Below are 16,490 nucleotides of genomic sequence, written 5' to 3'. Positions count from 1 at the left end.
GCCTGGATGACTGGAAGCCAGATACTTTTCTCACTCTCTCCAAAATGGCCCAGTCTAAGTTTGGGCTTTTGCCTTAAACTGCAGTTTCCTTTTGTTCCCTTGGCAACCCTGCAGAGTACAATCCTCCTTCCAATCTCAGCATGTTTACCTAAGCTCCCAGTAATACACTCCCTTTCCCCTTTCGTCAGCCCCTCCTCTGAGGGATCTGAGTACTGTTTCCCAAATCTCCAGCTATGGGATGAAGCATGAATATTAATTGGATACATTTTCTAGATCTTCCCAACTTTGCATTACTCTTGGCCAGCTGGAACTTAGACCAGTGGAATTATTTTTTCCTGGATATCAGGAATGACCTGTCTTTCCTCCATGTAACTACGGATCCATGGGTGCCTTTGCTGTATCCATTTTCCAGGCCAAGTCGCTGGCAAAGCAGTTTCAGATCATTACCCACTTTTTGGATTCCTATTTTTTTTGTTTTAAATCTGGATCCCAGATGTCATCACAGAAAGGCATCCTTAACTAATATATAAAGTAAGATTCAAATTTAGGAAACAAATCAATCCATCTTTGGAGTGTGATATGACAACAACCGTCAGTGGCTTGGCCACTGGGCAGATGACAAGGGATATTTCTGGACTTTGTTTTCCAGTTTAACCAACTACGTGTAACTGCCACATGCCACCACTGCTCACCAAAGACCAAAGGCCAATCTTCTCGACAGGAAACAGCCAAGGAGATCATCAAATGCTCTGAGGTAAGTTTGTTCAGGCCTTAGGCTTACAAGCTGCCCTCATAGGTGCTTCGTTGTTGTTTTCTATTCTCTGTGCACGTGCTCAGCCATGCCCAACTCTTGCGACCCCCGGGGACTGTAGCCCGCCAGGCTCCTCTGTCCATGGGGATTCTCCAGGCAAGAATACTGGAGTGGGTTGCCATTTCCTGCTCCAGGGGATCTTTCTGACCTAGGGAGCAAACCTTTGTCTCTTGTATTGCAGGCAGATTCCTTACCGCTGGGCCACTGGGGAAGCCCCTTCCTACTCTCTTATATTTTCTTTTTTTCTTCAGGACCTTTTCACCTTCAGTATGATTTGTAAAGTGGCATTTGTCAATGTGCTACCTGCCCAGCCTTCTCCACTGATGGAATCTTCATGGAGGCAGAGGCTCTATCCCATGCTGAGAACACTTCTTGGCTCAGAGTAGCCAGCAACTCAATAAATGTCTGTTGATGGATGCAACTGATTGCATCCATTTGCTGCAGAATAGCAAACTAGCTCTACTCAATCCTTGCTCCTAAGAGTCACCTTTCTCAAGTGACACTCTGAATCAGTCACATCTCTACTCCTAGGTCTCCACAGCTTCTCAGAGTTCACCACAGGAAGAATAAACAGCTCAGCCTGGCATATTTCCACCTTCTACCTCCACGTCCCATGCTTAGCACAGTGACTTTTATATGTTTGTTTTTTAAGTCAGTGTTTTTTTTTGTTTGTTTTGGTTTTTTTAAGGAAAAACATTTTATGAAATCTTAATAAAGTAAAAATATGGAATCCAAGTAGAAAAGGCAGCCTGCTTGGCTGCCTTTAGACCTAAGCACACCTCTAGGAACCTCTAGGAAACCGGAGAATGGAATTGGAAAAACCTGCTCCTTGTCCCCACTTATTCAGCATACCCACAGCCCTCAGGGCTCTCACATTCCTTCCCTGATTATTCCAAGATTATGCTTGGAATACTCTCTTCAGTTCAATCCTATCCGTCTTTCAAGGTCCTACCCAAAGACCACCTCCTCCATTAAGCTTTCCTGTGTCATTTTGACTGTCTTCAATTTACCACTGCTTTAAATTTCTCATAAAACTTTGATTGTTAAAAATAAAAAAGGCTAAAAGGAAAAATAACACCTGACTCTGTACCAGGCATTACCCTATGTGTGTAACCTAAACTAACTTGACCTTCACACAATTCCATTGTTACAGATGCTATAGAGAAGTCTTCTCTCAGAGTCTATACACCAAGTAAGTGATGGAACAAGACTGAAACCAGTGGTCTGGCTGCAAAACTGCAAAATCCAAGCACTCAGAAATGTGCTACTGCCTCTCTATAAAGGCATTTATGCATTTCACTTGTTCAGAGATCCCACCACTGCCCACTTTCCCCACCCCAAAGTGCCACCACCACACGCCACCACCAAACTCTGAAACACCACAACTAGATTATACTTTCTGAAGGCAAAGGCCATTGCCTACTGGCCTTTATGCAACACCAGCATAGAACTCTGCAAAAATAAGGACCCAATACATAGTGTTAATTTATTATTAATATAGCACAATAATATCTATTTCTATATACTTGGAACTACCTGAATTACTATTGAGACTTCTACATGGCCTTAGGAGGAATATTTTCCTCATCATCTTTTACAAGTGAAGAGACAGAAGTTGAATGACATTCATTCATTTGTAAGATACAGACCAACCTGGGGTTCAGCTCCTGGATATGGCCCAGGACAGCTCCTAAGTCCCAGCTATTTCTGTTGTGCCTTGTTATCCCAAACTGAAAGAAAATTCTTCATAGCATGAATGATTTAAAAATAAAGTCTTGCAGAAAGACCAGAAAAAAATATTACTTGTAAAGTTAACTTTATTTTTATTTTTAAGATTTCTGTAAGATGACATATGCTATTATTTGAGGGAATTTTAAGTGATTCACTGATGGTTTTTGCCAGGAACCAGGCAGGAAAATCACCTTTTTCTCTTGCCTTGCCAGTTCCCATTAAGGCAAAAAAAAAAAAAAAAAAGATAAGCAAGAGAACCTCCAAAGAATGAAGCCCTATTTCTGATCAGCAGGGGCACCAGTTAGTCTTGTTTAGCTGAAACAAATTGGGATCCCCTTCTGCCAGAGTCACTAGCCAGAACCAAGGGATGTGAACACTGACCTGCTGTTAAGTGGGCTGCGTGGACAAGGACTTGGACCCCCGGCTTCAGCTCAAAGTGCACCGAGTTTTGGTTGAGCTTGTGAATCAGCAGTTCTGATATCTGAAAGGAAAAGAGCCAAAGTGAGTGCTGCTGAAGTTGTCACACCGACTACATACAAACGTGCTGAGCAGTATTTACCATGCTGATCAAGGCATCCTGATACCACACCTGGGAGTGATATAAGTGAGTTGTATATGATTTTAAGTTTTTAGTCCAGAATATGCAGATAGAATTATTATCTAAGCATGGCTTGACTTTATATCCGAATTGCTATGAAATAGGACAAACAATTAGGAAATCAGATCATTTCTACTCTTAAAAAATTACCCAGGTATTAGTTTTAAAAAAATCACCCTGGGTTTCTTTGAGAGTGCATTTGTTATACACAAGGACTTAAAAGAAGCAAATATGTAGAATTTACAAATTCTGATGAGATTCAGACCCATTTATTTTACTTCTTGATAGTAAACTCCATCTTATTCCTTATTTTGCTTCCCTCCTCTTACCCAACTTTCCAAGAATAGGTAGTTCATGGGTATTTGTTGATGATAAATATTGTTCTACTAAAATAATAACTTATGATGTTGTAGTTCAGTTGCTAAGTCATGTCCGACTCTGAGAGCCCCCATGAACTGTAGCAGGCCAGGCTTCCCTGTATGTATTTATTTCAAATATACAATAAATCATACATTTGAAACAAAGCATAACCACAGCTTAACGTGTTGGCTGACTCTTGTTTCATGCTATGAACCGAAAATCACTCCTCAGGCTGATGCATCTGTACTGGGCAGACCCACAGAATTCTGGGCCATGAAACATTTAACCCCAACAAGTGACAAAGGACCCTGTTTTAGGTAGCAACAGTAAAAGGCAAGATTTTCTAGACAAGGTAAAACTCTGTTCATGTGTTTAAAGTAAAAAAAAAAAAAACAGATCAATCTGCTGTTTAACTCATCCTTTTGAATAACCTGTGAAAAGCTATCAGAAAAAACCACACTCCTATTATCTGGTCTCCTTGCCTCTTTTTTAATGTTCTAAGCATCAATGTAATGTTCTATTTCATATGCTATTTAAGTCTAGTTAGATGCTTTCTGAATATCGTTCTGCTAGTTAAATTCTTAAATTATTTTTCTTTTTATATTTATGGGCTTTCACTCAGTCCACTGAGTTGCCAAAATGACACCTTTGATCCTTTTATCAATTAAGCAGGGCCTGACAGCTTTGTTTTCAAGCAGAGTCTCTTGAAGAGGTCCCTGTTCAGTGATGGACTTGACCTGCCCTGCAGATGAACTTCTCTGCTTAACAACAAGAATGTGGGATGACGGTCAGTGACCTGTGACCCAAGTCACGCACCTGGGGTCCAGTGCAAGCTCAGCCTCTCAAATATTTCCACTTAGCAGACTGTGCAGGGAAACCCGGTTATGATAAAATTATGTTGAAACAGCTTTATTCTCTCTACATAAGCTACTCTTTTTCCTGGGTAATGAGAAACTTCCAGAACGCTCAAGGTTTACAGGAAGAGTGGATTTCTAACACAGATTGTGTAGAATGGGTTTCCTCTGTGTTCTGTAAAGTGTTACAGTTGTGCAAGTTCCTATTCTATCTTATTCTTATCATTCAATCAGTAAGACCTTTCTGAGAATTTGATGGTGGATTTTTAGTAGAGGTTAAACAGAAAGGCTTGGCTTTTAAATAAACATACACACAGAGAAATGTGTACATATATATATATATATATACACACACAAAATAAATAATCATGTATAAAATTAATATGCTTATGTACATACACATGCTTATATACATACGCATACATATGTGCGCATACATATGTAATTGTATTTGCAGAAAAAATATTTTAAATTGAATAAGAAAACATCAGAAGTAATTAAGAAATTGTCCTGTTTTGCAGAGTCCATCCCATGGACAAAATGGGACTGTGTATATGCATGAGAAAGACTTCTCTCTTCCAACTTGCTGAAATGATACGTATTTCTTCTCCCTGACAATGTTTCTTCCTCAAGAAAGAGTTATAGATAAGAAACCAGAAAAGTGTTCATCTGAACAATATACTTCTAATTTATAATCTCCAGGAGAGTCCCTTGAAGAAAACAATTAACTTCCCAAATTTGTTCTGGTTTATAACAGTGCTTCATCGGTTTTATCTGTATCATTTACAAAATTAAACAGGCTATGCAAAAATGGTAGCAGAGAAAGTATATTTCATGGATTTCACTTGCATCAAAGAACACACAAAAAAGATAACATACTTTGTGGTGTGCGAAAGAACTTGTGCACAGAAACAGAACTAAATAAAATTTACACTGCATACAAGAATGAGCTCAATTAGATAACATGCATTTCTCTGTGCAAGTAAATAAGTACAAAACTGTTGACAGACTTTGACAATATTTTGAATGTTTTCCATGCCACCTGGAGAAGCGTTTATCCTGTATTGTTTTCATCATTTGTGAATTATTACACATATTTTCATATATACAATATAGAATGTATAATATCTATGCATTGAACACTTTCTATTGGCAAGTTACATATTTCTCACTATGTTTTTCCCTAGGACAACATAGCTCCATTGAAAGCAACATGAAGCCTAAAGGACACTCCTAAGTTTATCCTGTTAATATTTGAAGAATTGAGACTAGAATTTCATTCTGTTTGACTCCTAATCTTAGGGCATTTCCATAAAAAACATTTTCCTCGAGCCAGCTGACAAAGACACAAAAAGTATATAGGAGGAGGTCCAGCTGAGCACATTTAGGAGATAAAAAATTGTAGCATATCATTAACTATGCTTCTATTTCTCATCCAACTGTGAAGCACATGATTTGCAACACCAGGGCCGTGTCATCTGACCAATTTGAGCTACAGGCAATTCCTAACCGTAGCCTCAGGACTGCTACATTCGATTCAACAGTTAATATAATTTATAATGTTTGGGAGAGCCTTTGGCCACGAAAGGAATAGAATGAACTGCGACTTTAGCGCAGTGTGGTGACAGCCTAAATGAAAGAACACAAGCTTGCATGATGAAGACTCGAGTGAAACAGTCTGTAATTGCTGGGAGATCAGTCCTCCTCGAGCAAGCCGAATCTGTTCACTTTTCTTTCTCTTGTCCAGTGCAAGTGTGTCGTCTTAGCAAATTTCATTTACCTTTGTACTGTGACCCCTCTTCTGCGGCTCTCCATTTTCTATTCTGCTTCAGCTAAATAATCATGAGCAAAGAAAAATCTATTATTCTCCGTGTCTGCCTATTTGATGAAATATGTCTGTGATTCAAATGCAACCCACACTTCATTTAAACTGCCACTTAAATAGACAGGGGCAACTCAATACAAATACTTGGAAAGACGCTATCAAAAGGGTGCTGTGGAAGGGACCAGGTATGTGGAAAACACCAATTCTACTTCTCAGCGTCTTCACAAGCATGAAATTTGAGTGTGGTAATCAGAACAGGGGTGAGGCTGAGGTAACGATGCTACAGTTTTGAGGACTTGAAACAAAGGAAGTGTGCTTTCTGCTTAACGCTCCATATCCACTGCAGGTAGATGTGATGCTGAGCTCATTATAGTCACACAGGGACATCGGCTGGTAGATCAGCCCCCTCAGATGTACACACCACCAGAGGAAGGGAAAAAAGAGTTCTCTGGGTTCCAGAGACAAAATTTGAATACTTCAGCTTGGAAGTGACTCATCACTTCTGCTCCCACTTCATTGGCCAGAATTAGTCACATGGCTCTGCTTACAGAAGAGACTCATGGGTATAATCTACCAGTACCCAGAAATGGTGAGCTGGAGATGTTTGGTCAACACAATAGATCGCTACCACATAAAGAACACATTCAACATCCAAACAATGCTTAATGAAACCAACAGAAGAAATTGACTCTCAGATCATGAGAATGGAAGTGTCAAATGCTGAAACACGAAGAAAGAGAAGCTTAAGGACAACAGAGCAGTGGTAATTTATGAAGCATGACACCCAAAGAAATGGTACAAAGTGAAACTATTAATACACACTCAAAATGGGCTTGGGCTTCCCTGGTGGCTCAGATGGTAAAGAGTCTGTCTGCAGTGCAGGAGACCTGGGTTTGATCCCTGGGTCAAGAAGATCCCCTGGAGAAGGAAATGGCAACCCACTCCAGTATTCTTGCCTGGAAAATCCCATGGATGGAGGAGTCTAGCAGGCTACAGTCCATGGGGTCGCAAAGAGTCAGACACGACTGAGTGACTTCACTTTCTTTCTTTCTTTTCAATATGGGCTTTAGCAGATTTATCAACAGCAAAGCTATATTGGATCACACAACTAATGCTTATCTGAAGTTGTGAGGAGGGATGGAAACCCTATTGAACGTAAGGAACATTTTGGTGCCAGGTTTAGAAGGAGACTTGTCTGGGATTACCTTGGAATGGACATAGTGAAGCCTGATCCTGTTAGGTTAAGGCCTCTTCAACGAGTAATTGAATGACATTACTTTTGGAATTAACAGAGAAAGATCTTTCCCAATTAACATGATTTCTGGGTTAATACATGGAAGAAGCAATGGAGCCAAACAGGACTTCTGCTTATCAATTCTGTTATTTGTTAGCACCAGAGAATCAGCTTGACTACAGTGTCTAAGAAGTTCTTCCTGGATGACATAATGAAGAAATAATGTGTCCCAGTTCACTTCCTTTCCCTAAATTCCCCATCACCAGCTCCAAATATCTCTCCTTCTCCTTTTGCTGTATTCTTTCAGCACAACTCTTACCTATTCTTTCAATTATAACTTCCTGTTTTAGTGACCTTCCAAGTGAACTTCAAAATGTTTCTACAGTTTCTCTCTCTGAAAAATCTGGACAGGGCAGACTGAATATATCGAAAATGGCCTAAGATTATTTATTACATTTCACAATGAATCTTTAACTTCTAAAAATATTGCCAACAACCTGTTCCACTTTCAGAGGTACTTTTCCTTTCCCTGGATTTTGGTTTCTGCACCTGTCAAATGTATATGACAACACAAACAACTAAAGAGGAAATTCATTATTGGTGGTTGACATTTTGTCCATGGTCATTCTGTTCCTTTTAAATGTGTCTGTGCCCTTTAAGGATTCAACAAGACAACATGCAGGCTCCCTATCTCGCCAGCACAGCATCACAGACACAGCTTGATGGTCCTTCCTCCTTCCAGGAAAGCCAGATACAAATCTGCCCACCTCTGAGGACTCAGAGAGAAGCTGGCAAGTACAGTGGTGCAGGGTGGGGTATGCTCCACACCTGAGCAGCTGGCCTTAGGTAGCAAGAGAGTCTATCCCTGATGAGGCCAGCTAAGGGCAAGTGAGCCTTTTCTCACTCTCTGGAGATGTGAAGTCAAGAGTGGTGGAACCCTCCCTGACAGAGGTCACTTGATTAACCCAGCGCAACATTATCCAGATAACAAGGTCAAGGGCTTCTCACTGCGAGGAATTTTCAATTTATTTCACAGACAAGATAACTCGATCTAAGCTAGCATCTGTCCTCCCCAGGGAATGCTGTTAGAGGAAGTAAGGGAGGAGAGCCAAGAGCCCTTTGCTGGGACCCTGCCCTCCCAGTCATCAGGATCCACCTGGCCAGGTCCCACTTTTTCCCCTGCTGGGAATTCTGTGCAGTAACTTTACAAGAAAGGGGCCAGAGTATTGAGAGAGAGAATAAAGCCAGTTCTTCCCAAGTTTCATCTAATTCAGAGTGCAGCCTTTAAAGGAGTGGGGTCCTGGTTGTTGTTTTTACTTTGCCCTCAGTTGCAATTTCTATGTAATTTATGACAAAGGAAGTCAGTTGCTTTTGCCTGCCTCTGGTTCCTTCTCTCTTCCCCATATTTTTCTTTAAGGACCCATGTCCTTCTTTATTATCAGCCCATTTGACTTAGGAGGGGCTCCCTTAACTCCTGATCCTGGGGAGGGTATGACACATTGAGTTATCACTGACAGAGCCCTAGCCTTCTGACTACCAGGCTAGTTGAGACGTCTCCACTTTACCGAAGTCGAGCCTGTGAGAATTATCACCCTAGGTTTTTGGGGTGTGCTCAGGGGAGAGGTACTATCTTTTGAATGGAATTGGTAAGATGACTAAATAAAAGACTGGGGCCTCCGGGGGCCATTCTCGTCTTCCTGTGTGCTGGCTTCATTCTCAGACAGACTTCTCATGTGGTCACAACAGCAAGAGATCAGGAGAGGAGAGACGAAGATGGGGAGTAAGCTGATGATACTTTCTCTCTGAGTTATCCATGCCTGAGCTGGACTTCCCAACTAAATAAGCTTGTAACTGCAAATTTCTAGTGAAATTTGTTTGAACAGAATATATGTTCATTTCATCAGGGAGAAAAAAAAAAAAAAAACCCTACAAAACTCAAAGCAAAGCATCTGTTGCTCATTTCCTGGGGCAGCAGCCTTGATATCTGGGGGCTTTGCAGAAGTCAAGTGGTACCCAAATCCACATGGGCAGCATGACGGAACAAGGGGACCAGTAGACTTGAGAGTTAGTTGCAGAAACAGAACTAGAATCCCCTTCTCCTTAAAGAGTTGTGTCTCCTCAGGCAATTCACAGCTCCCTGTTGGGGTCTGAACTCATTAATTTCAAAGTGACTGAGTCAGAGAGAAGAATTAAAGGACCTCTCTTAGGATCATAACTATAGGATCCCTGTGGGCAGCACCTGTATTGCTGGTTCTTGACAAAGGCTTAGTTTACATATTGATTTCATTACTGTACTTATTAATTGGGTAATAATAGTTTTCATAAGACACTGATTTCTCATATGCTGGGTTTGGTCACTGAAAGTAGTTTCATTCCTGGATAAGGCTGCTACACTGGCAATTCCCTTAACAAAAGTTACAATCTCCCTTGGTACTCCGCTGCTTTTCCTTAATGCCATCCATCTGCATGATAACTTAGATGAGTCATCTTCCCTCTAGTTTACTCATTCATGTGCATTCTTTCTGTTTCCTGCTATCTTTGTTCTTTCCTGTAATTTCATTCATTAATCTTTTTCTCCTTATTGTCACCATCTTCTTTCTGCCAATGCATGCCCTGGACTATACTAGTCTTTAATATGCCTCTATATATTTTTTGCATTTCTCATGTACTCTCCTATCACAAAACGTCCATAAATGTAACCATTATCTATTTACCATTTATTGAGTAACCTCTATAGGTCAAGGGCTTTGCTGTATCATTTCTTTAATGATCTCTCAAACACCCCACAAGGCAGGTATTATTGATTACGTGATTTTGGCTGGATTATTGATCTTTTCTGAATTTTCCTCATCTATAAGATATAAGCAATGGATATAAGAGCTGAAACTAGAAACCTGGTCTATATTTCTCCAAACCTGTGGTCTTTCTAAAACATATCTGAACTCCCTACATGTGAACAAAATGTTAAGTTCCACAGCTTTCAAGCAAGCCAAGCCAGCTGCCGTTGGGTCTCTGATTAATGGCTCATCAGTACATGATACTTGGCTGCCTCAGGAACACTCACTCAGGTATCTGAGAATCTCTCTGGAGAAGACACTCAGACAAGATAAAGAGAAAGAAGAACTCTATGGAAAACAGACAGTTAGAGCAAGATATACCCTCATACCAAGTATATATATATATACTCACACGAGTAAACCAAGTTTCAGAAAACACATGCCTCTTCTTTCTACATTTTCTCTCAAATAAACATCTAGAAACTGTATTTTAGAGAGAGAATGAAAAGTATCGGGAATTGAGATGTGCAGGTGATGTGGTACCTGGGAACTTGGCTGGCTCTAAACCTGGACTCTTCTGTATTGAGAAGATGATATTCTGGATTTCATGGGCAAGCCATAAGATTTCCAGAGAAGGCATAAATATACATGTTTCAACCTAAACGCCCAGGATAGGGATCTACACCCCTGTTGGTCTCATCAGCAGTGTGGTGATAAGAAATACTCCATTCTGTCTCCCACTGAACTGTAGGTGCAGAGAATAATTTGTAGAATATAACAGGAAGCCGAAAGCGAGGGCTGAGGAAAGTCAGATGCAAAGTTGATGGGTTCCCTACTGTCTGATGTTCAAGTGCAGTTCATGAGGAGATGGGGTTCACTGGGGCTTTCCTTGACAGCTCTTTTATTTGTTATTTGCACATGGAAAAAAATATAGATGTGAGTCTTCTGCCAACTGAGAAAGCAACTGTTAAAAGGTGGGTGTGTACTAGGAGGTAGGCCAGGTTGTAATTTGGGGTTGTTGTTAACAAGGCTGTGATGGAGGTTTCTCAAGTCATCTTGGAGACTAGAGATCAAGGGACTAGATTATGGGTTAATTATAAGTAAACTGAAAAGCTCCAAGTACTAAAAGGAGAAAAAGTTTATATTTACTTAGTGCCTGAGAGGAATCCTGTTTTTAATATATCTGTCAGAAAGCATTGAGAAACCAAAGTCATATAGTTTCCAACAGGGTGAGACCAAGACTGGTCATTTTAACTGACCAGGTGAAGAATAAGAACAGCAATAATGACATCATCATAGTAATAATCCTCACTGTGTGTGTGTGTTAAGTTGATTCAGTCGTGTCTGACTCTCGGTGACCATATGGACCATAGCCCACCAAAGCTCCTCTGTCCGTGGGATTCTCTAGCCAAGAATACTGGAGTGGGTTGCCCTCCTCTGGGGGATCTTCCCAATCCAGGGATTGAATCCGTGTCTCTTACATCTACTTGCATTGGCAGGCAGGTTCATTACCACTAGCACCACCTGGAAAGCCCAATCCTCACTACAGAGATGGATACCCTGAAGTTAAAAGGAAGAATGGGAGAAAAAAGTTCTAAGGGAGCAGAAGAGAGAGAACCTCTGTCTCTGTCTCTCTCTCTCTCTCTCTCTCACACACACACACACACACACACTCATACTCCAGAGGTGCTGGAGATGAGGAAAGTGAATCCCATATAGCCAGGGGAGGTACTTGGAGTCAACTCATTCATTCATTATAAACATTCATTCATTATCAATTACTCATTCATTATAAACTCAAATCATCATAGACTGGTGTGATAAAGAGGACTCATGATTTGTATAAAAGTTGTGCCTTTTTAAAAAGATATGCCATTTGATTCTCAAGGATTCTGTGGCGGCTCAGAGAGTAAGGTGTCTGCCTTCAATGCAGGAGACCTGAGTTTGATGCCTGAGTCAGGAAGATCCCCTGGAGAAGAAAGTGGCAACCCATTCCAGTATTCTTGCCTGGAAAATCCCATGGACGGAGGAATCTGGCAGGCTACAGTCCATAGGGTCGCAAAGAGCCAGACACAACTGAGTGACTACTTTCACTTTGATTCTCTTGATGCAAGTATGTGAAGCAATATAAATCAATTCCACTTTTACACATTGTTCAGCCTCTTGCATTTTTCCTGCCACCTAATACCTTGGACAGTTTGCCATGTCAGCACAGCACACAGATTTATCTTGTCTACTGTAAACACTGTAGATGGATATACCCTGAATGGTTTAGCCACTGCTGACAATACATACTCTTGCATGTGTTTCCTGGTGATGCTGTAGTTAAATCTCCAGATTACGTTTCTTCAGGGAGGATGGGAAAGTGGGAGGGTCCACAGGCAGCTGGAGCCCTCACTCCCAAGTGTGGACCCCCAGAGCTGCTGTCCTGGTCAGGGACTAGCAGGGTCGTGGTCAGAGAGGGAGAAGCTGACGTCACCTGGGGACTCACCTGCTCCAGGTCCTCGGCTGACCTTTTGTTTTCTCCTGTGGGGTCCTGATGGGGTAAGACAAAGAGCTCGGCAGCGGTGGGCAGGCCAGGCAGCACTGCCACCAAGATGTGCTGGGCCGGAACCCCGGTGGCCTGAGGGAGAGACAGAGGCACATGTGAGTCCTGGGGGAGAGCTGATGAGAAGGATCCACGTGTTCAGTGGGGAGCTGGGGGGTGGTGCAGTAAGAAGGCACGCAGGTGTGGAGATAGGGTGTGAAAGCAGGGTCCTGGTGCACTTGTAGGGGAGGGATACAAGGGCCAGAACTGGGTTCAAGCCAGACTTTGAGGTCTGGTCCCCCACTCTATCCCCATGAGACCTTAAACACTTTGCATCCCCTCAAATTAAAAAGTGGCATAATGGTAGTACCTGCCTTGTAAAAGTAAGTGGACCCTGTCAGTGAGAAGGCCATCACTGAGCCTTATCTTCTGCCCCTTGAGCTGTAACACTTTCTAACTTAGCTTCCTCCTTCCTTGAACCACTAGAGTTCTCTCCAAATCCACCAGGCGTACCTCTGTCACCTAACCTAACAGCAAGCCCCAGACCACAGCCTCCAGGTGTTTGTTGAGTTCTCCACAGCATCCGACTCTAATGATCAGTTAAGGAAGCTCTCTTAGCCCTTCCCCCTGCTACCCTTCAATCTTCTATTAAAATTATGCACATCACTCAAAAACTTCCTCTTTACTGAGCCTACTTTCTAGATGGTTCTAGAATTCAGTTGGCTACAATTTCAGCTTTTCTCTGTAGCATCCAGTCAGAACATCCAGCTAGCATCCCGTCATTTGGTTGTTATACAAGAACTCCTCACATTTACCCCAAAATCTTCATTCTGCATGTGGATGAATGGAGGCACTCTTTTCCCAAATACCCCAGCAGGAAGCCTTATCTCACCTATGATACCACACCCTCCTTTCCACATCCTATCTAATCAGCCTATGAGATCTTGACAAATGACCCCATTGGTTCCTTCCTATTTAAATCCCCCACCCCCCACCCCTGCCTTGTTAATACCTCAATTCAGCCTCTGTGTTCTCTCCCCTCAAGCTTTATAACAGCCTCCCCATCTCCAGGAAACAGACTACTACCAATACTTCCAGATTTATCCCACTGTCTAACTCAGATTATGTGTCCCCATCTAAATTCATGCACAAATTACCCCTGCCAACTGGATTAGATTTACATTCAAAGCCTTCAGCAACATGGTCCCACCTTTCCTTCCTACACTAATTATCCACAGCTCACACAGACATCTTATGCTTAACTGAATAGACTCATCTACAATTTCTCAACATTTCCAGCCTTTTCTCGAAATGTTTCTGTGTATTTCCCCTGAATATCTTTCCTATACATTTGCTGCTAGAACATCATGAAGTTCTAGGACAACATAAAATCCATTCATTTCAGTATATTGTTCATGATTTCCAGTTAGGTGATTGTTGGGTTCTGAAACATACCTTTATATCTCTCTTGAAGTAGTAAGAAATTCCATTTACTGGATCTTTATCATGTGTCTGGCATTGTCCTAAGAACTTCTTAATAAAATGTAATGCAATCTCCCACAAGCACTCTTTGAAGCAAGTATTACTATATCTCTCTGTGCAGGTGAAGACACAGGTTGCGAGTCCCCAGGAAGCTGGCTCTGAGCTTAGCCTGTAGGGTGTTTATTAGGGGACATTCTTAGAATCAACAGCTATAGGAGTGAAGGCAAGGAAGCGAGAATGGGCAGAGGGAGAAGCCGAGCTATGATAAAGGTCATCAGCAGCTTCAGATGACCTTGAAGAGAAAGAGAACAGCCCTTCAGATTTGCCTGAGGTTGAGCTGAGAGCGTCACTGGACTTGAGCCACTCAGAAGGGAACACAGTGTGGGGGAAAGGCAGCTGAAACCTCTGCCCACAGCTCTCCCAGCAGATAAGACAATTGTATCTCCCGTAAGGGGAATCTGGATGGCACATCCCTATTTCTGCTACAGGACAGACAGTAGACGGAGGAAAGCTCAGCAGTGGCTCAATGCCATCTAAGTAACGAGTGGTGACACTCAGTTTGGAACCTTGGTCTGACCATGATGCCTCTGTCCTTAACCAGGGCTCTCCTGTCTTCCTTCTCCTAACACACAAAGCAGCTCCTGTCCCAGCTGGTAACATACTGTTTTATAGCCCTCTAGGATGCTCAACTCAAATATTATGTCTAAACTCATTCTTATCATCGACAATATTTACTGAAGGACTTTCAATTAAAGATCCCATTGCAAAATATCAATAGAAAAACCCCAGTTGATGAGGAAAAAGGCAATTGATTTACATATTGAATTTCATTAGAGAATGAATAGGAAGAAAACTACAATTAAGTTGACATCCAGTCAAGCTTCTTATAGAGCTTATTAGGGGACACCTGGCAATAGGGTGTGTTCTTTGGGACTTAAGGAAGCGGCTGAGAATATTTACTGATCTCAAAGCCAAGGTGGGGAGCTAGGAACCAGGGCTGGTTCAGCTGCCTCTTAGGATTGGGTAACCAAGGAGTCTTCAAAACTCCCTCCACCCCATCACCTCTTATCCTGAAGGATGTGGAGCCAACCTGTTTGTTCTGCATTTAGCTGATTATGCTCTGCAGCAGCCTAGAAATATTAATGAGCAGTCATATCTAACCTAGTGGACAGCTGGTGGGAGGGCGGCAGCCCAGAGCATCCCATCCCCTTACAATTAATATGAAGAGGAGCCAGCCTGGAAAACATCACTGCTAAACTAATGCTTGGTTGCTAAGTCACCTGGGGGTGTTGGACAGCTGCCTAGGAGATCTACAGGGACACAGATCTCTGAAGGAGGTGGGCTGTGGGTTCACTGAAGGCTGTAAGTCATCTCTCCAGGACAGCAGAGAAGAGAAACCAGCAGCTCCAAGGATAAAGGGGCCTGTGGTTTGGTAGCTTCGCCCCCTGGTGGCCATAATGTTTAGCCACCGACAATGTCATAGATGCTCAGAGTGGTTAAGAAAGACAAAAGTGGGACGGCATTTACCCAGAGGCGCAGAAAATAACCCTTCTTCATCCCACTATTCCAATCACTCTTGCCTCTCCATCTAACAAGGCAAAGGACAGCAGCAGAGTGGAGTGGGTAGAAAACTACTTGATCAAGATTTAAACCTTGAGGTCTAACTCCAGAGCCTGATTTTAAACAGTACAACCTTGGGCAAGTTACTTGCCTCTATTCACCTGTAAAATGGGGATCATCATGCTATCCATTTCTACATCATAAGCTAGGTTTCTTTTTGGTGATTATATGTGTCTAAAAGTGCAAAACACTGAGAAGAGTTTCTGGAATTTGTAAAGTGCTAAATAAATATCCACAAAAACAATGGTATGATTAAGGGGAACATCAGCTCTTTGCCAAAAGACTGAATGTGAGATCAGTTTTCTGAGAAGGGGTTATCTGAATGTCTTTAACTCTCCTCATCCCTTTGTGTCATGAGGCACCATGTGTCAGGCGCAGGAGAGAATGTATAACTAATCCTAAATTGACTTTTCTTTTAGGCTAAGAGTAGACCTTATTTTCTTGGGGGCCAAAATCACTGCAGATGGTGATAGCAGTCATGAAATTAAAAGACACTTGCTCCTTGGAAGAAAAGCTATGACAAACCTAGACAGCATATTAGAAAATAGAGACATCACTTTGCTGACAAAGGTCCAGCTAGTCAAAGCTATGGTTTTTCCAGCAGTCAAGTATGAATGTGAGAGTTGGACAATAAAGAAGGCTGCGCACCAAAGAATTGATGATTTCAATTA

The 16,490-nt window shown here is 42.0% G+C and overlaps 1 protein-coding gene across 4 annotated transcripts in view; it reads right to left on the bottom strand.

Annotated features, from left to right (window-relative positions):
• The window catches only part of SORCS1 (sortilin related VPS10 domain containing receptor 1), a 570,351-nt gene that overhangs the window by 23,671 nt on the left and 530,190 nt on the right, over positions 1 to 16,490 (bottom strand). For all 4 annotated transcript variants that reach the window (XM_043476626.1, XM_043476628.1, XM_043476627.1 and 1 more), the window contains exons 23-24: positions 12,682 to 12,813; positions 2,924 to 3,023 (exon numbers count right to left, since the gene is read on the bottom strand). In XM_043476626.1, the coding sequence (XP_043332561.1) occupies positions 2,924 to 3,023; positions 12,682 to 12,813 (232 nt within the window). The remainder of the gene's footprint in view (positions 1 to 2,923; positions 3,024 to 12,681; positions 12,814 to 16,490) is intronic.

This window comes from Cervus canadensis, chromosome 8 (assembly GCF_019320065.1).
Source record: "Cervus canadensis isolate Bull #8, Minnesota chromosome 8, ASM1932006v1, whole genome shotgun sequence".
Lineage (NCBI taxonomy): Eukaryota > Metazoa > Chordata > Mammalia > Artiodactyla > Cervidae > Cervus > Cervus canadensis.
The sequence above is the reverse complement of the archived record's forward strand: the minus strand, read 5'-3'. Positions and strand labels throughout refer to the sequence as shown.